Source organism: Bos grunniens, chromosome 28 (genome assembly GCF_055505025.1).
Source record: "Bos grunniens cultivar Pamir isolate PY7600 chromosome 28, Bosgru_T2T1.0, whole genome shotgun sequence".
In the NCBI taxonomy this organism is placed as follows: domain Eukaryota; kingdom Metazoa; phylum Chordata; class Mammalia; order Artiodactyla; family Bovidae; genus Bos; species Bos grunniens.
The window spans coordinates 30357698-30381257 of NC_141192.1; the positions used below are offsets into that span (position 1 = coordinate 30357698).

The following is a 23560-nucleotide window of genomic DNA, read 5'->3' on the forward strand; positions in this document are numbered from 1 at the left end:
ACAAGGCACAATCAAATAATTTTTTTAAATTTATATTTAAAACATGTGCCAGCAGATCTTGTCTGGTGAGGTATTTTAGGAAAAAAAAAAAAAAGTAACTTCTATGTTCATTATGGATGAAAGAAAAGAATCTGGAAGCACTTAAACCAGCTTCAGATCAGATCAGTCGCTCAGTCGTGTCCGACTCTTTGCGACCCCATGAATCGCAGCACGCTAGGCCTCCCTGTCCATCACAAACTCCCAGAGTTCACTCAGACTCACATCCATTGAGTCAGTGATGCCATCCAGCCATCTCATCCTCTGTCGTCCCCTTCTCCTCCTGCCCCCAATCCCTCCCAGCATCAGAGTCTTTTCCAATGAGTCAACTCTTTGCATGAGGTGGCCAAAGTACTGGACTTTCAGCTTCAGCATCATTCCTTCCAAAGAAATCCCAGGGCTGATCTCCTTCAGAATGGACTGATTGGATCTCCTTGCAGTCCAAGGGACTCTCAAGAGTCTTCTCTAACACCACAGTTCAAAAGCATCAATTCTTCGGTGCTCAGCCTTCTTCACAGTCCAACTTCTCACATCCATACATGACCACCGGAAAAACCATAGCCTTGACTAGACGGACCTTTGTTGGCAAAGTAATGTCTCTGCTTTTCAATATGCTATCTAGGTTGGTCATAACTTTTCTTCCAAGGAGTAAGTGTCTTTTAATTTCATGGCTGCAGTCACCATCTGTAGTGATTTTGGAGCCCAGAAAAATAAATTCTGACACTGTTTCCACTGTTTCCCCATCTATTTCCCATGACGTGATGGGACCAATTGCCATGATCTTTGTTTTCTGAATGTTGAGCTTTAAGCCAACTTTTTCACTCTCCACTTTCACCTTCATCAAGAGGCTTTTGAGTTCCTCTTCACTTTCTGCCATAAGGGTGGTGTCATCTGCATATCTGAGGTTATTGATATTTCTCCCGGCAATCTTGATTCCAGTTTGTGTTTCTTCCAGTCCAGCATTTCTCATCATGTACTCTGCATAAGCCAGCTTACTTTCTCTTAAATATTATTTATGAAAAAATGCAGCTACAGAAGATTTCTAAGCCAGAGTACAGTCTTAGTGATTTTTTTCTTGGCCATTGGAATAACCACGTAGCCTGTCCATTCTGTGGTAGAGTCCATTTCAAATACCCAGTCTCATAAAATGATCTTGAAATTCTCATGAGATAGACTTCACATTACATATTAAATTCTCATGAAATAGACTTCATATTACATTTCACAGACCATCTTTCCTACCCAGAAGCAACATATAGAAAATGTTTTCCAGCCTTGTATTTTAACATTTAATGGAGAAAATGTTATCATCATGTGTCAGTAACAGTTTATAAACAATTTTTATTTTAATTTTTGCTAAAGCTAGTATCACTAGTAATGCATTAAAACTCTTGCATAATTTGAGTTTTAAAAGTCTCTATTTTTTAAAAAAGCTAACACTGAAGTACATAAGAGGAAAATGATATAATGTCTGGAATTTGCTTTAAAATACTTCCACAAAGAAAAGAACATACAGGAAGTAGGATTGGATGAAGCAAGCAGAGGAAAAACTTGATAATTGCTGCATCTGTGATCAGTACACAAGGTTCAGCCTAATCCCTCCACTTTTAAGGATGTTTGAAATTTTTCAGTAAGCCTGCAATAACAATGTTGTCACATGCTAATATATAAACTTACTTTATAAAATTTTTTAACATAAAAATTCTAGGTTCACTCTTCTTGAAGTCACAAATTATTTCTCTAATATGCTTCTATGTCATCCATCCCTCATGTAAGATGACCACTTTGGTATTTTGCAGAGTGGCCTGGCCCCACTCCATTTGGCTGCACAAGAAGACAGAGTGAATGTGGCCGAAGTCCTTGTAAACCAGGGGGCACATGTGGACGCCCAGACAAAGGTACACAAAAAGACTGTGCCCATCCGGAGCGTATCTGTACGAGGGACACCAGAGTCGCTGGTTGTGGTGTCCCATGCTCTTCTACCTTTCATGGCCTGAATATGTGGCTATTATGTTGATGCCTCCTGTGTTAACACAGTTTATTGACCTTTGTTACAGCATATTGACCCTTCAAGGTCAGAGTGTGAAAGCTTATACCTTTCTTAGTTGTTTTTTTGTTTTTTTTTAACTTTACAATATTGCATTGGTTTTGCCACGTATCTAAATGAATCCGCCACAGGTATACATGTGTTCCCCATCCTGAACCCTCCTCTCTCCTCCCTCCCCATACCATCCCTCTGGGTCGTCCCAGTGCACCAGCCCCAAGCATCCAGTATCGTGCATCGAACCTGGACTGGCGACTCGTTTCATATATGATATTATACATATTTAAATGCCATTCTCCCAAATCAGCCCACCCTCTCCCTCTCCCACAGAGTCCAAAAGACTGTTCTATACATCAGTGTCTCTTTTGCTGTCTCGCATACAGGGTTATTGTTACCATCTTTCTAAATTCCATATATATGCGTTAGTATACTGTATTGGTGTTTTTCTTTCTGGTTTTTATGACTGAGTTTAAAAATGCATTTAGAAAAATTTGTCAGTCAGTAATTGATGACCTCTTACTTTGTTCAGGCATAGTCTATGGATGAGGTTACATTAAGTTTTACTCAATTACTACTCACTTGCTAAATTTTTATGGTGTGTCTGATTGCTAGCAACTCCCCTGTCTCTCTCAGCCAAAATAGCTATCTTTTCAAAAACAAATTTCTCATTCGTCTCAGAAATGCCACAATTTCAGACTCATAGAAGATGAGTGGATATTTTGTGTCATCATCAAAGATAGGACTTGATATTAATCCTTCTCTGATCATTTTTTTCAGTGCTTAAGTTTGTTACTCTGCATATCAAACCTGTTTTACCTACTTCTTTCTGAATGTCACATGTTTGACACAAACATAAATACTTGTTAAATATTGTATTGTGCATATGAACATTTTGGGGTATAATATAGATTGATTCTGAGGTGTGTGAACAGATATTGAAGACATTGATAACATAGAAGGATCACTGGGAATTAGCCAGGTAAACAAGTATTGCAGATGTCAGGATCAGTCTGGATTTATGGGACAAGCACAGGGAGCAGCCCTGAGTAGACTGTGCCCTTTGCACTGTGTTCTTGCTATGGCTGTGACTTCTCCACCCACACCTTTTCTTTCTCCGACAATGGAATTTTATTCCACTCATATACATGCAACATTTGTTGAGATATTATTTCTATCAGAAGTAGAATATTATCTTTGGGATCAACAGGTGCAGTTTTCCTACTCTTATATTTAAATAAATCTCATGTATGAATTAAATTCATACTTACAGCCTTGACTTTAGGGTTTTGATTTAGACTGTGCCTTCTAAAAGATAAAACATTATTACAATACTGCTTCCAGTAATTTTGTTCATACTTACAAAGTATTGCATTTAACAGCAAAGTTGAAAAATCGACAGCTGCATCAGCACAAGAAAATATAGGAACTATACAAGAAAAAATTGCCATCTTCACTTAACAAACATAGTTAAGATTAAGAAAATGGACAGAAACATATGGCTACATACAAATGCAAAGCCTAGTGACTAAGAGACTGTATGTACTAAAATATAAATTGCAAATTGAACCTGATTATCCAAGAATTGAAATCTTAAGGCAAACCCAGAGCATGTGTATTTAGAACATCTTTGCAAGTTATATTTAGTTCTATTAGAAAGAAGCTGCCCAAAAGAGATATGACCAGGCAAGGTCCTTTATAATTTTTAAATTCTGTGTTAAAATAGTAAAGCAAATGTATTGATCTCTTCTCAAGGTAGTCCTAGATGTGACCTAGGCAGCTCCCCACACTCCAATTTCTGAATGCCTCGTGCCCTCGATGGCTTCTTGGTCTCTTTGGTAACCTAACTGCCCAGCTCTCTCTCCACTCTGTTTGCCTTCCAAACTTGTCATTCTAAAAAAACCTCCTTATCTTTAGCCCTGAATGCCTTCCTAGATAACTGATTATTTAACAAAGAAACCAATGAAGGCAACAGCAGTGACTGGATGGTTTCTTGTTACTTTTCATGAAAATATAAGCATTTAAATCTGAAAAAGTCAGACTGAATTTAGCTTATATTCTTTATTTTGCTTGTATACTTTCATCAGAAAAGATATCTTTACTTTAGAAATGTACAACTTCACAGTAAGCAGATTCACCCTGTGTTGTTTTATTTACATACACACATGGCTTCCCAGGTGGCTCAGTGATAAAATATCCTCCTGCCAGTGCAGGAGACTCAGGAGAAAAGTGCTGTGAAGATCCCCTGGAGGAGGAAAGGGCAACCCGGTCCATGGATAATCCCATGGACAGAGGAGTCTGCCGGGCTACAGTCCATGGGGTCACAGAGTTGGACACAACTAAGCTGCTGAGTATGCACATATACACACAGACTTAAGCCATTTTCTTTGATTCCCTATCCCTTTATAAGTTAAAACTTCTAGAAGGCAGTAATAGAGTTCTGTTTCTCAATACTTTTTTGTCCCAACACATCCAACGTAGACACGAACACTCAGTCAGCGGTTAAAGCAATGATTCTCAAGGGCGGATTGGCAGGAGGAGAGATGGTGCCGTGAACCTTCTGCTGCTGATTTGCACAAGCGATCCCACGGTTTAAGAGTCTCAGGTCTCTACCAGGGTTTCCCTCTAACCCAGCCCACTCAGGTCAGCCAGTAGTCATTTTTGTACTCAGTGTAATATTTCTGAAGCATGTACCTTTTCCTGCCCTTTACACGTGGTGCACTTCGGAACGCATCTCTTGGGACTTCCCTGGTGGTCCAGTGAAGACCCCCACTTCCGACTCAGGAGGCACAGGTTCGATCCCTGCTCAGGGAACTAAGATCCTGCATGCCTCAGAGTACAGCGAAAACAAACAAATGAAAACCCGGAAAGCATCTCTCAGCCTCTTGAAAAAAATGCCTTGTTTTTTTTTCTTCTCAGCAAAGATCACAGCACCAAAGAGAAAGGAGGCTGTGGTTGTCCCATAGTTGAGAAGGGCAGGAGTACAGAGAGATGTGTTGTTTGGACTTGTTTCTTAACCTTGTAAATAAGGATCTGATTACATCCCATGAACTTCCAAACTCTTCCTGGTAAAGATGACGTCCCCAACCAGCATACAGTTAGTTAAAATGTGTAGTACTGATTGATGCACTGGCTTCAGTTTTAAAATAATAATAATTAAATTATCAAGAGCTTTTCTCTGTTGTGGGGGAAAGACCGGAACAGCCTGGTAACCCCCCGGGCAGCCTTCCCACTGGCCCTCTGACCCACCAAGCCTCCCCTTCACTTTGTATTTGAAGTTCATCAGATCATTTCAGACGAAGTTGTGCTGCTGGCCACAGGGTTTGCATGTTCAGTGTTGTTGAACTAAAATGAAGCCGCTTCTTTTGCTTTTTAAAAGGACAATCTCTGGAAGCATTTTATTTAGACCACCCCAAAACATACGGAAGCAATTGTAGTTCTAAGTGGGTGTGTTCACTGAGGAAGTGCAAGGAAGACCAAAGATGAACTCCGAGAGAACACAGTGTTGAGGGGGTGAGAAAACACTGTGGATTTCCTGCCCCCTCTTTCTCAAATGCTGTTGCACAGGAAGGCCCCTAACCACTGCTTGGTAAGATCTCATGCTCAGGCACCACGGATGAGAAAACCAGCCTGAATATTCCGTCTGCGCCTGTTTGCCCTTCCTACACAAATACAACCTTTCAATATTGCCTCAAGGAGATGACTCCCTTCGGCTTGTAATGATGGGATATATAGGCAACAGAGAAAAAAGGAAGCACAGACTGCTCAGTTATCTGAACTGAGACTGTTTCTTAGTTGTTCAAAAAAAAGGAGGAGTTGCCCTTTGCAAAACATATTGCCACTAGTTGAAAGGAATTGCCCAAATCACATTTTTCTGGGCTTATTTGTGCAAGGTGCCACTTAACGTGGGAATTTTGTGACCCTCAGTGAATGGAGGAGCCTCAGTTTGGTTTCTCTGGATGCAAACTGAATCTTCCTGGCCATGCACTTATATTCTTAACAAAAGTGTTTGTGGAACAGAAGCAGATCAGTATATTATAGCAGAGTGAACACGGGAGAGAAACTGTCCATTAAGATACTTAGAATGATCCAATATCTTTTAAAAATGTGATCAATACAATAGCAAAATAGTCATTGGAATCTGTTGTATCATAGCTTAGGCATGTTGACTGAAAACTTGAAGCATTCCTTTAAGCATTTAAAAGTTTGAAATATTTTCTGTAATTTTTGGCTTGGGAACAGTCATCTGTTACTCATGCTGGGAATGTTACTTCAATCACTCAAGCAAATTGTACTGAGAACTGATAGGAGAAGACCTCCCTCTCCAAGTGGCATTCTGACTCTTAATGCCGCATCCCAAGTTCCTCAGTACCCAGAAAGAACCCCGCAGAGTAGGCAGGTGGATTCTGGTCTTCAAAGTGGGATCGTCACACATGAAGCGGCTTTAGGGGTTGTAAGTCAGACTCATCTATTTGTAGTTATGGTGAGCTTATCATCACGGTCTGATTAGTGTGGCTGCACTCACAGTTCAGTTCATGGAACAGAATCTAACCAGAGTCAGCTTTTTAGGGCAGCGCCTACTTTGAGAGGTTTCTTTACCTTCCACAGTCAGCTGTGTTCTGGGCACCCCTTTTTCAATTCAAATTTACCCATTTGCTGGAGTGTCTTAGTCAATTTGAGTTGCTATAACAAGAGTACGATAGCTTGGACAAACTTTGATTTCTCAGAGTTCTGGAGGTTGAGAAGTACAAGATCAAGATGCTGGTAGCAGATAGCCATCTTCTTATTGTATCCTTAGATGGCAGAGAGCAAAGAGAAGAGACAAAATCTCTCCTGTCTCTTCTTATAAGGGCACTAATCCCATTCATGAAGGCTCCACCCTCATGACCTAATTACCTCCCAAAGGCCCCATTTCTAAATACCATTCCTCTGGGACTAGGATTTCAGCATACAAATTTGGGGGGATACAGACATTCAGTCTGTAGCACAGAGTCACCATAAAGATGCATTAATGCTATCACATATGAGATGCAGACCCTTAAAAATATGGACCCCTGACCCTTGCCTATTTAGAAATGTTATAAAAGGTCCGTGCTCTCCCTTTCAGTGATCTGGTGCTGCCAGTTTCATAGTAAACAGGGATTGGTTAAAGACACTGAAGTTGTGTGGTGGAGTCTGTTACAATATGATCACCAAGAAAAAATACCTGGAATATCCTTAATTTAAAATATCTAGAATATATATACATATATGTGTGTGTGTGTGTGTGTGTAGAGATACATACACATGTATACACACCTGATACATTTTTAAAATAACTATTTATTCACTTACTTTGGGCTGTGCTGAGTCTTTGTTGTTGTGTGGGCTTTTCTCTAGTTGTGACAAGCAGGACCCACTCTCTAGCTGCGGTGCATGGGCTTCTCATTGCAGTGGCTTCTCTTATTGCAGAGTGCGTGCTCTAGGGCACGTGGGCTTCCGTAGTCGTGGCGCACGGGCTCAGTAGCTGTAGCTCACTGGCTCTAGAGCACAGGCTCGGTAGTTGTGACACTCGGGCTTAGCTGCTCTGTGTCAGGTGGGATCTTCCTGGCTCAGGTATCGAACCCCTGTCTCCTGCATTGGCAGGTGGATTCTTTACCACTGAGCCACCATGGAGGCCCATGTTTTTTAATAGATAGAACTGATAGCCCCTCAGGGGTCAGTGGATATTAATTTGGAGCAATGGAAACAATCCATTGCTTTGTCTAATGAGTGGTTTTCAAGCTGTGGGGCTCTAGCTGTGTAGACAGGAGTCTTAACTAGAGCATCTATTCCTAGATCAGATTCATACATCTCAGGTCTCCTGAACTCACTCACACTAGCTTCTCCTGCTTCTGTATTTCTGTCCTTCCTAGCTCTGTCATGCATTCTGATCATCATTTACTGCCTTCAGGATCATTTAGCCAGTTCATTATTTGTCTACCTTGTTTTTATGCTTCTAGAGAGTAGAGTATTGAATAAATGCTAGTCCAAGTCTGTCCATTGAGCACTCTTCTGACCCTTTACAAGAAGCCACCAGATACATCTGTCTAAGCTGTCTGTTGCTCCATCTTTTTGTACTATCTTGAAAAGTTGTTATGAGAATAAGATGAGCTAATGCTAGAGAGAGCACTTGGGGACATTTAATAACTATTTACATGTGAGGCGGTATTGTTATTTATACCTTAGACTAGCTCTGAGAATTGTCAAGGACACTTGTTTTTATACAGGGGGAAAAAAACGCTGCCTCCTTAAGAAAGGTTGAATAACATTTTTGCTTCTATTTAGGGTATCCGTTACTGAAAGTATACTAACGATGTTTCTTTAAAAAAAAAAAAAAAATATATATATATATAATTACAGATGGGATACACACCGCTACATGTAGGCTGCCACTATGGAAACATCAAGATTGTTAACTTCCTGCTCCAGCATTCTGCAAAAGTAAATGCCAAAACAAAGGTAAACTCCTTTCTCCTTTGTATCTACCAAGTTATTGATCTTGAATCTTGTATGGAAGGGAGTTAAGAGTCTTTTCTTCCATCTTCCTTCTACAGAATGGGTATACACCATTACACCAAGCAGCTCAACAGGGACACACCCATATAATCAATGTGTTGCTTCAAAACAATGCCTCCCCCAATGAACTCACTGTGGTAAGAGCAAAGGGTCAGCTGGGGGAAGGGGGGAGTTGGGCTGGGCTGCTCGTGTCGTCTTACATTTTTCATTGTGCATCAAGGCTGCTTTTTTACTTTCATTAGTAGGCATAAGCAGAGCATTCAGTAGAATGAAGGGAAAAGAACCATAACTGTGTTGTGGTGAGCTGTCCATAGACAGAGATGTGATTAGTGTTTCCCACTTAAAAAACTACAAACCCACTGCTGCCTAGTAGGAAGTACGTATGTAAGAAGCACGTTTGTTTCCTTGATTACTGAGAACATTACAAAGCCTCTCAGATTCCGTGTATAGCAACGCAGACTCTACTGTATGAGTAGAAACAGGTTGGGTGGCTCTTGTGCAAGGTATATCTTTAATGAAACAGCATTTTGTGTGTGACAGTGGGCAAGGACTAGTGAGACACTCGCCCTATGTTTGTACAGATGAAACATGTGCAAACACACAGACACTGATACCCGTGGGATGACTTGTAATTCCTAGTCCACGTTTCCCTCTTGCCAGAACGGGAACACTGCCCTGGCCATTGCCCGGAGGCTTGGCTACATCTCAGTGGTGGACACCCTGAAGGTGGTGACCGAAGAGACCGTGACCACAACTGTGAGTAATGGATGCCAGACCCTGTTACCCCCTTGCCCTACAAGCCAGTTCTTGGACTGTAGATCTTCCCAGGCTGTGAGGAGAAGAATCTTGTTCCTCCACTCAGAGACTAGGTATCGTGTTTCCAGATGCTGTTACCTCGTTGATGGCAGTCAGCAAAGCAAAACTCTCATTTCTGATATTTAGAAAAATTAAAAACACTAAAAGGACCTTTTAAAAAAGTGACAGCTTTCAAAAAGCTGTAGAGTTTTTAGTTCCATAGAAAGCTCACTGTGTTTCTTTGTTAAATTTGATATAAAAATTATTTAATGAGATGAAGGGAGAAATGTTTTAACAGCCTTTCTTTGGCAGTGTAAGAACTATGAAAACTCTAAGTTGGTTCTTTAAAATATTTTAACTCACAAATGACAATGTATCCATTGTCATCATTGTTATGGTGAAAATATTTTTGTTATAGACACATTAGCCATAGGATCCAAGTTGACTTTTCCCACCAGGCTAGGTCCTCTTCCATTCACCTGTTGGAGCTTAAGTAGGAAGAACAATAGGGTATTGCATTAAAACTTAAATCTTCACCGGGAGGCCTTATTGCATCACATATTTTTACAAGCTGCCAGCCTCTAGGATAGGTCATCTCTTTTGAACCTCACCTGATTTCTTTGAACTCTTTCAGGATTTGGTAACTTTGGGATCCAGACCAGGTGTTGCACCATATCAGAGGCTTATTTGAGTTATTCTTAACTCCATGACTCAACACACAGGCCCCAGACTGAATCCATAAAATGTCAGTGTAGGGCTCTGCAACACTTGGAATTATCAGCTGTGCTTCTTTTTCTCAAAGACCACCTTCCACATGAAGGCACAGGTCACATCTTCAGTCTGGATACACAGGGCTGCATACGAAACATGGCTCGAGGGACTCCATAGCTTCCTGCTTGTTGAGTTACTTGGTTTTAAAAACTAAAAGTTCAGCCTGATGATCACAAGAGAGAAATTCTATAATTTTCTAAAGAGAAAACAGCAGCTTTGGTCACCTAAAGCAAGGGTTGTCAACCAGGGCACGTTTCTAACTTCAAGACAGTTTGAAAAATCCCTACCTATTCTTTCATAGAACTCTTACTATTTCATTATCTTAAAATCTCTTCTTAAATTCTCAAGAAAAGAGTTTAAATAATAATGTTTATTAACCTTAACTTTATAGATATGCCATGTAACTCTCCCTAGAGTGGGGAAGGAGAGAAGCACAGGTATTAAACAATGGCCAGATGTCACCATACTTAAAAGATTTGAAGCCCCTGCAATAAATACATGAAACTTCTATTTCAGTGTTAAAGGACTGAAAATGGTATAATGATTCAAAATATAAATCTTACTTGATTAAATGTCCGTGACTTTCTCATCCATTGCTGTGCTGCGCTAAGTCGCTTCAATCGTGTCTGTCTCTTGTGACCCCATGGACTGTAGCCTGCCAGGCTCCTCCGTCCATGGGATTCTCCAGGCAAGAACACTGGAGTGGGTTGCCATTTCCTCCTCCAGGGCATCTTCCTAACCCAGGGATCAAACCCGCATCTTTTTTTGTGTCTCCTGCATTACAAGCAGGTTCTTTACCACTAGCACCACCCGGAAAGCCCATTAGGAAAGTTCAAAATGTTTCTTTGATGTCGAAAGAGCTTTAGGAGAAGATAAAGTTACAGACCAAGACAGTTCAGTTACAGCCTCAGGAAACGTACTGAGAGAAACGTGTTCCAGGGTTTCAGTTCCTAGTGAAAGAATGTGCACAGTAGTCGTACCATTGCTCACACAACATCATTAGCTGACTTGGTAGGTGATTTTCTGCCAGAGAGAAAAGAAAGGACTCATGCTAACAGGAGGGTCAGTGCCTGGTGAAGTGAATGAGCCTCCACCAAATGAAGCTTTCACAGTGACTGTAAGAGTCTACGCAAGTCCCTGAGACGAGTCCAGTGTTGCAGTATCAAGGCTTTATTTCAAGCCGAGATTCCACCTTCTCAGCCTTCCCTTTGCAGTTACATCCAGCTCAGACAGGACTGTAGCAATTCAGGGTGGGGGTCTGTGATCCTAAACTAAGCACACACAGAGCAGCCCCCACCACAGGCGGGTCTTTGTTCAGTCAGCTGTGGAAGCCCCAGCAGCCACTGTCCCCATAAGCAGACATCAGTTTTTCAGCAACCTTAAAAATCAGACTGCATCAGGACTTCCCTGATGGTCCAGTGGTCAAGACTCTGCTCTTCCACTGCCAGGGGAGCACGGGTTCTATCCCTGGTACAGAACTAAGACCTCATATGTGGTGCAGCTTGGCCAAAAAAAAAAAGACTACATCTTTGATAGGAGTGCCATGTTTAATACGGAAATTCTGAGAAAGGTATTTTAGTTAATGACTTTACAGTCATGGCTGAATAGGAAACTGAGTAACTAGAACTGGATATACAAGACATACAAATTAAGCTATTTAAATTGCATTGTGTAAAATTTCCATCAGAACACTTCAGTCGCTCAGATGTTGGTTTCTAATAGTATTCTCTGATAAAGGAAACCAGGCCTCCTTGGAGAAATAACAAAAAAATCTAGAACTGGGGCAGGAAATATACAAGCTGAGCCTGGAACCTCTTGTGCCATAAAGGATCCCCACCCCCCAGCAACTGCCATATAAATAAGTAAATAAATAAATACACATGTATAAAATGATGAGATGTATTAATATTAAAGGGATACAGGAATCCATTGAAAGATTCAGTGGCCAGAGCTGGAACAATTTGAGCGAAAGAAATATAAGAGAATTGAGGTACAGGTGCAAAGTGTAAAACATGTATCTGTGCATTCTTACTGATACAGATAAATGAATAACTACAGAAGAAAGACAAATGTCTTAGTCAAAAGAATTCCAAATAATTACTGAAAATGCTTCACCATCAAGGAGGTAGAACATGATTCCCCACTGCTGAAGTATATCTGAGAATAGGAACTTCCCTCCAGAGCAAACAGTACAGAGAGTGAGGGAAGCAGAGTAACTCTGTGATGAAGAAAACTGATCAACAGCCTGATGACCAAGTGCATCTCCACTGGTAAACCATGTTGATGGTATATACCCTTCAGGTAATATGATGAAAATGGCATTTTACCATGGTGATACTCCTCCCCAAAAACATGTAACCCCAGTCTAATCAATGAGAAAAACATGAGAAAATCTCAGTTTAGGGACATTCTGCAGAATCCCTGAGCAGTTCACCCTGAAACTGTCAAGGTCATTAAAAACATGGAAAGTCTGAGAAACTGTCACAGCTCTAGGAGCCTAAGGAGATTGACAACTAAAGGGAACATGGTATCCTGGATGAGATGCTAGACCAGTAAAAGGATATTTGGCAAAAACTAAGGAAATCGGAATAAAATATAGACTTAACAATAATAAATCAATACTGACTCATTAATTGCAACAAAAATACCATGCTAATATATGCTAATAATAAGGGAAATGGGGTGAAAACTCTACTATCCTTACAATTTTTGTGTAAATCTAAAACTGTTCTAATACAAAATACTCATTTTTTAAAATGTTCAATTACAGTATTACATGCTGGAAAAAATACCAAGTAATGCTTTATTTCAACATGACTTATACTACTGGTCTTTCATTTGCTCAGATTAAAAGAGGACTCATTTTAAAACTAAAACATATTAAGTCATTCATATTTTCAAACAAGTAATACTGTCCGTGTCCTTTGGATAGAAACAATCTATCTAGGTAAAAGTTATCAAAGAGCAAGTAAAAATCCAGTAAAGCCTTTGCTCTGTAATATACCATTGTTAAGATTTTGTAGATGTTCAAATTATTCTGCAGATGCATTGTCTCTAAAACATTTTCTGCAAACACATAGTTGTAAAAGTTATGTATTAAAATCTTAATATTTTGTTTTAGAAATTAACACATACACATAGGAGGCAAAACAAAAGAAGTGGCTGGCTTGGCACAAGCAACAAAGACATATTTCTTGCCTTTCATCTGGTTTATCTTCAGCTAGGACTTTTAAATGGGGTGGGGTGGCAGGTTCATCAGACCATGAAAAAGTGTAGCAATAGACTAAGAGAGGCAGCGTCTCTCTCGTTTCCTTTGAGAAAACTTTATTCAGGACCTAAATCTTTTAAGCTGATGTGCTTTGCCACTAGAATTCTTCGCCTTGTATTCATTCTCTGCCATGTGTATGATGAGGACCTCAGTGCTACTAAGGGATATTTTTGATGTTATTTTGTATGCAGGAGCTTCAGGGTATTCGTCAATCCCACACATAAATCCGAGAGTAAACCTATAGATTAGTTTAGGAAGAAATGAATAGTCTCAGTAAAATGTGCTGTTTACTCATACTAAAGTGACTGCTTTTTTTGTTACTAGACTGTCATAGAGAAGCACAAAATGAATGTTCCAGAAACTATGAACGAAGTTCTTGATATGTCTGATGATGAAGGTATGAAAACCTCCTTTGAGTTTATAGTAACAAAGAGTGACTGTGTATTTGTTTCCTGAAGGAAATTCATTGCAAAAATATTTTTAGAAGCATTAATATTGTTTTATTGTAGTATCAACAGTATGCATTTTTCACACTTACATTGTTCACTTAAATCATGCAGTTCGTAAAGCCAACGCCCCTGAAATGCTCAGTGATGGCGAATATATCTCAGATGTTGAAGAAGGTATTTGTGAATTTTTATTGTGATAAAATTTAACTACCAGCTTTATCTTCCACTTCTTATCTTTGAAATATAACCCTTCCCTGAGTTACTAACTTTTCATTTTATCTTGTGACTGTTAATTAATGTATCATTTAAACAACATGTATTTGATATCACTGTCTTCTTTTGGTCTCTTTGAGTGCCCTCCCTTTGAACCCATTTTCCAGCTTGAAAATACAAGTGTCACTACTTATCGGGATTACTTTCTTTCTATTTGTTGCTATTAAGTAGAAAAGTGATATTTTGATTGCTTACATTTTAAAATCTAGAAAAGAAAATCGGTTTATATCTAAAATTTTTTTTCACAAGTAAGTGAAGGTTTATGAGGAAGAGCTTAAATGCCCATTCTAGGATGTCCTCTAGGCTTTGCAGTCAAAGCCACTTTTGATCCTGAACTCATAATGAAAAGCCAACCTGAAAAAACTTGCTTTCAAAATATAAATTTTCAATCTTGATTTCATGAAAGAGACAAAATATAGATGATTATACCTATTCTTCATGTGCTTAAAAGAACCTTTTAGTTTTCCTGCCTTGCTTAAAAATTAGTGCATTTAAGCAGGTCATGGTATGTAGATACATTAATGAAATTATGTCTTTATTGTTCGTTGAAAAACCGACATGTTTACAGTGAATAAATATAAAGATGGCAGATGTTGGCATTTTACTGAAATGTTTGCTTGGAGTAGAATATACATTTATGTTTCTTTCCTGCATCATTGACTCTCCCAAACAACGTTCTGTCTTTTTGCTTCTCCATTTGTCATCTCTCATGTTTTTTCCTTTTGGATCAGTCTTAGCGCAGCTACTGTTTGCCTCTAGGTTACCTTTATTGGAATTATTGGTTCCTTCTTTGGTTTGTCCAGTTTTCATTGGAAACCTAAGTAGTGGGAAAGCCTACCTGATCCAAAGTCACGTTAGCTTTTTTGGTGACCAGGGGCTTCCTAGTGTACGTGCCTGCCCTCCTAGGAATGCTAATGTCTTGAGAGTTTAGGGACTTGGTAATTTAGGGACTTGAAAGTACCTGTCTAATTGTTTGTAAATGTTGTTTTGATAAATGTTAAAGGCATCTACTCATCATTTTTCTTTTTCTGTAAACCATCAACTGTATATTTACTTCTGTTAATCCCCCAATGGATAATATTTGTATCATCTTTAGGACTCTATGAATAATATGCCTTACTGTCATATTATATTTCAATGCTTTCTTTTGCAGCATTGTCAGAGTGATTTCTCATGTGCAGAAGCAAAAAGAAAAATGATGGTCTCACAGAGATGCATACACACACAAAATGGGACATAAAAAGTACATTTGCGAACAAAATTGTTATGAAATATAATATGACAATCAAAGACCTAAAAATGTGCTAATTTCCAACAGAATATCCCCAAAGAGCTGCACTGATGAGAGGCCAAGTTTGAATGGACTATATAACAACCTTATACATGTGGAAAACCTTAATTTCAAAAAAAAAAAAAAAGAAATTTTGCATCTCTTAAAGATAATTCACTTAGCTGTTTAACTAGAAATGAGAATTATTTCTTCTAGATTTATATCAGCTTGGGAACTTGAACAAGCAAATTTTCATTCTCATTTTATCCATCTTTCAGCCCTTGCATGTGTCCAGGGGCTGCTGGAAGCAAATGGCTCTTGACTTCATAATGCGTAGAATTTAATGTTGAAAGGGGGTTGGTTAAAGGTCATTCAATCTGAGCAACCATCGCCTAGTGCTGGAATTACCTCTGTTAGGAGAGCCTTTTCCCAGGTGCCTGCATGTGATTTCCCAGTTCTCAGTCTGCCTATTCCTGTGAACAACTCCGGCTTTAAAAATCCTTCATTTTATGGAGCACTTTGTCACTGATTCAGGCTTTAACTCAGTGACCCAGGCTCTGATCAGTTTGGCACTATTTAGAACAAAAGCTGCCTCATTCCTGTAAAGTCCTTCTGATATTTAAAAACACTTTTCATGTTCCGTGTCCATGTTTTTTCCTTCAGTCATATTATTGGCACTTCCCGCCTCTGTTCTCTTACCATCATGGTCAGTCTCCTATGTACATTTCAGTGTGTCGGTATCCAGCTCCAGCCGAGGTGCCCAGAACTGAACACCATATTCGAGGTGCAGTCTGATCAAAGCAGAGTCTATCAGGGCTCTTGTGTTGTCCATGGAAGATACTAAAAACCTATAATTGAAGATAAAAATACTGTTGAGGTCATAATCTATACTTAATTGAGTCCTGTTAATATTACTGTCAGCTAATGTCCCTAAATTTTGCCTTCATGAGGTCCAGTAAACCACATTAGCCCTTTTTCACATACTTGGATTATTCTCTGCTGCATGCGCTGGCATTTCTATTTTACTCCAAATCCTACAACAAATCATTTTGAAAGTTTAATTCAAAAAGGAGCCCTACAACTGCAATGATAGTATTTACATCTGACTCATTTGTCTGGTAGATTTGCCAGAGCTTTGCCACTGTAGTCTGATTTGGTGCTGGTTTCATTAAGCCCTTCTGAATGGAAACAAATGTTTATTTCCATGAAACCACAGCATATCGTGAATCTCTCTGTGTGAGAATTAGTAAGATCTTCAGGTATCCCAGGTGCTAAGAATAGCAACAGCTTTTAAAAGCAAATAAAAATAATAAGCAAAATATGCTGTCAGTTTTTCTCAAGAAGAATGAGTTTGTAACATGGGAAAATATAATTATGATCTAAATTATAAAAATCAAGTGAATATTAAGGGAACAGTGCCAAAAGTAGTCTCTTTTTCTCCCCCTTTCTTTTTAATTTTTGCTTTCTCTTTATCCTCTTTCCTTGGCCCATGATGAGAAATTAGTCTAAGTTAAAAAAAAAAAAAAGTAATGTTGATTAATTTCTCAAAAAAATTTTTCAGAAAAACAAGGCTAAATGTTATCAGTGAATGGCCTAAGGAAACAATGGAGCCAAGTTACAGAGTAAGAACAAAGGTTGACGTGTCAGCACAGCAGAGATAAAGCAACATGTTTAAGGCAGGTGATAAGCCCACGTGTTACATGGTAAGGGGTAAGTAGACCTACTTGGAGGGCCAGACTGATTCACAGACATCTTAATGCTCTACTTTTTTCTTTCCCAGAAAATACGTTCAGTTCAGTTCAGTTCAGTCGCTCAGTCTTGTCCAACTCTTTGCGACCGCATGAATCATAGCACGCCAGGCCTCCCTGTCCATCACCAACTCCTGGAGTTCACCCAGACTCATGTCCATCGAGTCAGTGATGCCGTCCAGCCATCTCATCCTCTGTCATCCCCTTCTCCTCTTGCCCCCAATCCCTCCCAGCATCAGAGTCTTTTCCAATAAGTCAACTCTTTGCATGAGGTGGCCAAAGTAGTGGAGTTTCAGCTTTAGCATCATTCCTTCCAAAGAAATCCCAGGGCTGATCTCCTTCAGAATGGACTGGTTGGATCTCCTTGCAGTCCAAGGGACTCTCAAGAGTCTTCTCCAACACCACAGTTCAAAAGCATCAGTTCTTCGGCACTCACCCTTCTTCACAGTCCAACTCTCACATCCATACATGACCACTGCAAAAACCATAGCCTTGACTAGACGAACCTTTGTTGGCAAAGTAATGTCTCTGCTTTAAAATATGCTATCTAGGTTGGTCATAACTTTCCTTCCAAGGAGTAAGCATCTTTTAAATTCATGGCTGCAGTCACCATCTGCAGTGATTTTGGAGCCCAAAAAATATGTTACATGCATATAAAATTAATATACATGCAAAATTAATGTTGATTCTAGTACCACTTAGAGTTTTAAGTTTTGCAATTCAGTTTGTCATTAAAAAGACAGAAGAGAGAGGGAGGGAAGAAGGAGAAGGGAAAGAAGGAAAGGAAAGGAGGGAGAGGAATAAAAGAAGAAAATTGAGATTAAGGTTCAAGTTGTCTTCTAGTTTCAGTCCTGCTCCCAAGAGTCACCATGGGCTTTGATTCAACAGTGATTTTACATTGCAAATTCCTGGAAAATGTATTTTGTCAATTTTTAAGAATGTATAATCATGTTATTTTAGCTTGCAAAATTCTAGTGGGTTGGGTTATAGCAATAAATCTAAAGAACTGCAGATGGGACATAATGAGAACTGGAATGGAGCCATGGAAAGTAAAACCCCAAAAGGCAGCTCTGTGAAATAGGACTCCACTGAACAGGTTTCTGAGACAACTGGGTGAGGCAACTCTTGCTCGGAAGAATTATTTAATCCCCAGTTAGTTCCAATTCAGATAAGACTGCAGAAGCTCTTTCAGGATCAAATGTAGATACTAAAATATTAAAAGAAAATGCTAAGAAATAACTGTCAGATAGGAATACCACAGCCTACCAGGTTTTTATGACGTTTCCTATTAAAGGAAATCCCAAAATCTGGAAACCAGATTCCAGATCCCTCAAGGAGCAAAGAAGGGATTCATGAAGCAGAATAAATCTGTCTGACCCAGGAAAAAAGTTTTGTGTACTAAAACTGCTATCAACTGGTCCTTTGGAATTGAAGCAGTAGAAATCTAAAGGCTTGATATCAGGCTTGAGCCTCTCAGAATGTAAACTCATAAAAATCTCTGTGTGTGTGTATATATTATATATATATATTTTTTTTTTTTTGGAAGAATGAGATTGTTTCTTTGTGTGATGGGTCAAAATCTTTGCATACGTTATTTATAAAAACATTTTTAAAAGTCTAAAAAAATAAAAATAACTGTCAGACAGGTGTAGCTTTGAGATATAATAAAGCACTGATGTTTCATCTGATAATCTGAGAGAGTCGTAATCGGCTCACTTTTGCATCAAAACCAGTGCCTAATGGAAGCAAACCACAAATTTCAAAGAACTAAAACAGCAGATCAGTATCCTATAGCCCAAGCTCTTCATTATACTGATGAGAAATAAAGCCCAAATAAATGTTGTGTGACTTGCCCAACCAGGTTAGTGACAGAGTGGGACAAGAAGACACGTCTGACAGTGTGGCATTAGGTCATCTCTTTCATAACTACAGTAACATGAGCTGTGTTCTTACATTAGAACCCAAAATTGAATTTTTTTTGAGCTTCGAAAAAATGTGTGCTTAGGAAAAGAAACAAATTGAAAATTGTCACAAAGTAATAATCATTCTTTTTTAAAGATCCAATGAAACTACAAGAGATAGTCCTCTGATCATCTTGGCAAAAGACCAAGATTCACATTCACATAAAATAGCTATAAACACAATGTAGAATGGATTTTAAGAACTCCAAGCAAGTAGTTTTAGCAAACATATCCAAGTATTTTTAATCAGGGGAGAAAAAGTAGAATTTCATTTGGCACAATCTGAAACTCAAAAAAGTTGGAGAAATTATTTTGGGAAACACAAAGCCAGATACTGAGGGAGATGCCTTATAGCCCCTCTTCTCACCAAGTGCTTTGGACTATCCTGATCTCCTAGTCATCCTAATAAATAAATAAAACTCTCATGTTTTTAGCTTTACAGACCTGGAAAGAAGCCTTGAAGATTAGTTTGCCTCCAGGTGGTCCAAGGGAGTCCTGGTTGCTATGCAGAGACTGCCCTTCACATGAAATCTTACCATTTTATAAATACCTGTAAAATCATAACATCTAACTTCTTGCCTGATATTTCTCTGCTTACAACTGACCTTTCAAACAGATAGTACATAATTGCATGCTACTCTGGCATGGCAACCCACTCCAGTATTCTTGCCTAGAAAATCCCATGGACAGAGGAGCCTGGCAGGCTATGGTCAATAGAGTTGCAAAGAGTCAGACACACCTCAAGTGACTTAACAAGCATGCTCAGCAATAAAGTCAAAATGAAATACCAGACGCAGGACCTAATCTGAGTCTCTGTTGTCTCCCTAGAACCTAGTACAGGGCCTGGAACAAAAAAGCTCTTCAGTATGGGTTTGCACAGCTGCAACCAAACAGAGGAGACTCAAGGAAAGGATAGTTGCATATAAGTTTCTGAGAACAGGCAAGATGAAGAAAATTTGCCTCCTGTGCTCCCTGTTCCAGCCATTATACCCCTTCTCACTGAGACAGCCCTAGGCTACATAGTGAATCAGTAAACATCTTTATAATGACTCTCCTAAGAGGTACCTACAGCTCAAAGAATAGTTCATGAATTTAAAAGAATTTCCAGCTAAAGGAAAAGACCTATGGGCTGAGACAGAAGTCTTGATTCTCAAACAGAGTGCATTCTGTCTTTGGTAACCTGTCTTTGGAATTGGAATTGTTTAGTGATCTTCATCGGAGAAGGCAATGGCATCCCACTCCAGTACTCTTGCCTGGAAAATCCCATGGATGGAGGAGCCTGGTAGGCTGCAGTCCATGGGGTCGCTGAGAGTCAGACACGACTGAGCGACTTCACTTTGACTTTTCACTTTCATGCATTGGAGAAGGAAATGGTAACCCACTCCTGTGTTCTTGCCTGGAGAATCCCAGGGATGGGGGAGCCTGGTTGGCTGCCATCTCTGGGGTTGCACAGAGTTGGACACGACTGAAGCGACTTAGCAGCAGCAGCAGCGGTCTTCATCCACACTGACCACTTACTCTACATGTACTTGACATGTCTATCAGAGTCTCACAGATGTCTCAGCTTGCCCTAAACATACCCTGCAAACAGTGTTTCTTCCCACCCTTCTCCAGGTCAGTAAACAACTCCATCACCCAAGCTAAAACCTGTGGTTCTGTGCAATCTCCCTTTCTTCCACTTACATCCAGTCCTTCAGTGAATCTATCCATTCTGCTTCCAGAATACATCCCGCATCCCTCCACTTCCCGCCGCCACCACTCTAATCCACCCGCTGACATGCCGCCGATGGAATATTGCAGAAGCCTCCTTGCAGGTCTCCACTTCTGCACTTTCCCCATAGACTCAGTTTTCTATACAGCATCCTCAGCAATGTTTTAAAATGTAAATTGGATCGTGTTACTCCATTCCCCAGCTTCAAACCCTCCAAAGCTCATTAGTTGTTCAGTCGCTAAGTTGTGTGCAACTCTTTGTGACCCCATGGCTTCCCTGTCCTTCACTGTCTTCTGGAGTTTGTTCACACTCATGTCCATTGAGTCAGTGATGCCATCCAACTATCTCATCCTCTGTCACCCCCTTCTCCTCCTGCCCTCAACCTTTCCCAGCATCAGGGTCTTTTCCAGTGAGTCAGCTCTTCACATCAGGTAGCCAAAGTATTGGAGCTTCAACATCAGTCCTTCCAATGAATATTCAGGGTTGATTTCCTTTAGGATTGACTGGTTTGATCTCTGAAGCTCATAGCTAGGTTTTAAAGATTCATTCATATTGTTGTATATTACGGTAGTTCATTTGTTTTCATTTCTATATATTATTCCATATGCCTGGATCATAATTCAGTTATCCATTCTCCTGTGGATGGAAGCATGGGTTGTCTCCAGTGTGGGGTTGTTGCAAACAAAGCTGCTATAAATCTTATATATGTTTCCTGATACATATACATATATGTATATTTCTGTAGGGTATAAACCTAGGATTTTAGCTGCTAAGTTGTAGCTTATGCAAAGATAATAGAATTCTTCACCACCAGGTAGCACTAAACTAGGATTATAAAATTAGAGAGTGAGGCTACAAAAAACCAGGAAAATAATGTAAAGAGAGCTATAATAACAGCAGAAGGAGGCAGGAGGAGGCTGTGATGGGATAAGAATGTGGGCGGTGGCTTCTGAGGTGCTGATGTTCTATGTCTTAACCTCTGTGGTGTTTATTTTATAACAGTCTGTTCAAATGTATGTTGCATGTCGTGTACTCATTTGTCCAGTTGCTGTATTTCAAAATAAAAGTAGCCACATCTTCTAAATAATACACATACACCCTCAAACTAGTACAAATACAACAGTAAAATAAAAACTTCCCAAGGTTTTACAATGTACTTAGAGTAAAACTCACAGCCTTTCCGTGGTCAGTGAATCCTGTGTAAATATTACCCCTGGTTCCTCTTTTGCATTCTCACAATCACACTTTTTGATTTCTTCCTAATACTCCTCTCAATATATTAGTCATCAATTTCAGAAAAGCAAGCTTTTTCTGGCAAGGGCCAACAGTTAATATTTTCAATTTTTCAGGCCGCATGGTCTGTGTCCTAACTGTTCAACTCTGCCATGGTAGCCCCAATAGCTAACAGAACAAATGAGCAGGGATGTGGCCAATAAAACTTGATTTACAAAAACAGGCAGGGGACTGGATTTTGCCCAGACTGTCATTTGCCAACTTGGGGTTAATTTTATGTTCTTCCAAAGTAGGCTGTTCTCGCCATGGAAGCAGAGCTGTCTGTATCACTATCCGAGCACTTAGGACACATACACAGGAGTCCTCACGCAGGGGGCTGCTGCCACACATTTACCTGCGTCTCTGTCCTTCTCCACCCCACCTCGTCCCCACCTAGGAGTCGATATAAATGAAAGCTCCCAATGACACACACAAGGTACTTACCATTTATTGAGCCCTTTCTATGTTCTAGGCATTAAGCACCATACACTTCATGTACTATGTTGTTTAAGCCTCACAGTGACCCTCTAATTTAGAGCCATTGGTATCCCCATTTTATAGATGTGAAAATAAGTTCCAGCAAGGTTAAAGACCTTGGTCAAGGTCACACAAATCAGTGCAGGGGCTTATAGTGGAATCCCAGATTCTAACCTCTAACATCCAGGTCATTTAGATAAGCGTCCTAAAACAATTGGATTATTGTAGGTTGTAAATGAGATAATGGGCTTCTCTGGTGGCTCAGAGGGTAAAAGCATCTGTCTACAATGCAGGAGACCTGGGTTCCATCCCTGGGTCGGGAAGATCCCCTGGAAAAGGAAATGACAACCCACTCCAGTAGTCTTGCCTGGAAAGAGAAGCCTGGTAGGCTACAGTCCATGGGGTCACAAAGAGTCGGATACGACTGAGTGACTTCACTTCACCATAAAGGTTAGCACAGAGAGCTATTTCAAATCCTAAAAGATGATGCTGTGAATGTGCTGTACTCAATATGCCAGCAAATTTGGAAAACTCAGCAGTGGTCACAGGACAGGAAAAGGTCAGTTTTTATTCCAGTCCCAAAGAAAGACAATGCCAAGGAATGCTCAAACTACTGCACAATTGCACTCATCTCACACGCTAGCAAAGTAATGCTCAAAATTCTCCAAGCCAGGCTTCGACAGTACGTGAACTGTGAACTTCCAGATGTTCAAGATGCATTTAGAAAAGGCAGAGGAACCAGAGATCAAATTGCCAACATCCAATGGATCATCAAAAAAGCAAAAGAGTTCCATAAAAACATCTACTTCTGCTTTATTGACTATACCAAAGCCTTTGACTGTGTGGACCACAACAAACTGTGGAAAATTTTGAAAGAGATGGGAATACCAGACCACCTGACCTGCCTCCTGAGAAGTCTGTACGCAGGTCAGGAAGCAACAGTTAGAACTG

The 23560-nt window shown here is 39.8% G+C and overlaps 1 protein-coding gene across 50 annotated transcripts in view; it reads left to right on the forward strand.

Moving 5' to 3' along the window:
* Positions 1–23560, forward strand: part of ANK3 (ankyrin 3) — a 759198-nt gene that overhangs the window by 601805 nt on the left and 133833 nt on the right. For 25 of the 50 annotated variants that reach the window (XM_086382383.1, XM_086382396.1, XM_086382405.1 and 22 more), the window contains 6 exons: positions 1836–1934; positions 8459–8557; positions 8653–8751; positions 9275–9370; positions 13773–13845; positions 14009–14071. In XM_086382383.1, coding sequence (XP_086238509.1) covers positions 1836–1934; positions 8459–8557; positions 8653–8751; positions 9275–9370; positions 13773–13845; positions 14009–14071 — 529 coding nt within the window. The remainder of the gene's footprint in view (positions 1–1835; positions 1935–8458; positions 8558–8652; positions 8752–9274; positions 9371–13772; positions 13846–14008; positions 14072–23560) is intronic. The other 25 variants (XM_086382371.1, XM_086382403.1, XM_086382419.1 and 22 more) reach the window with 1 other exon arrangement.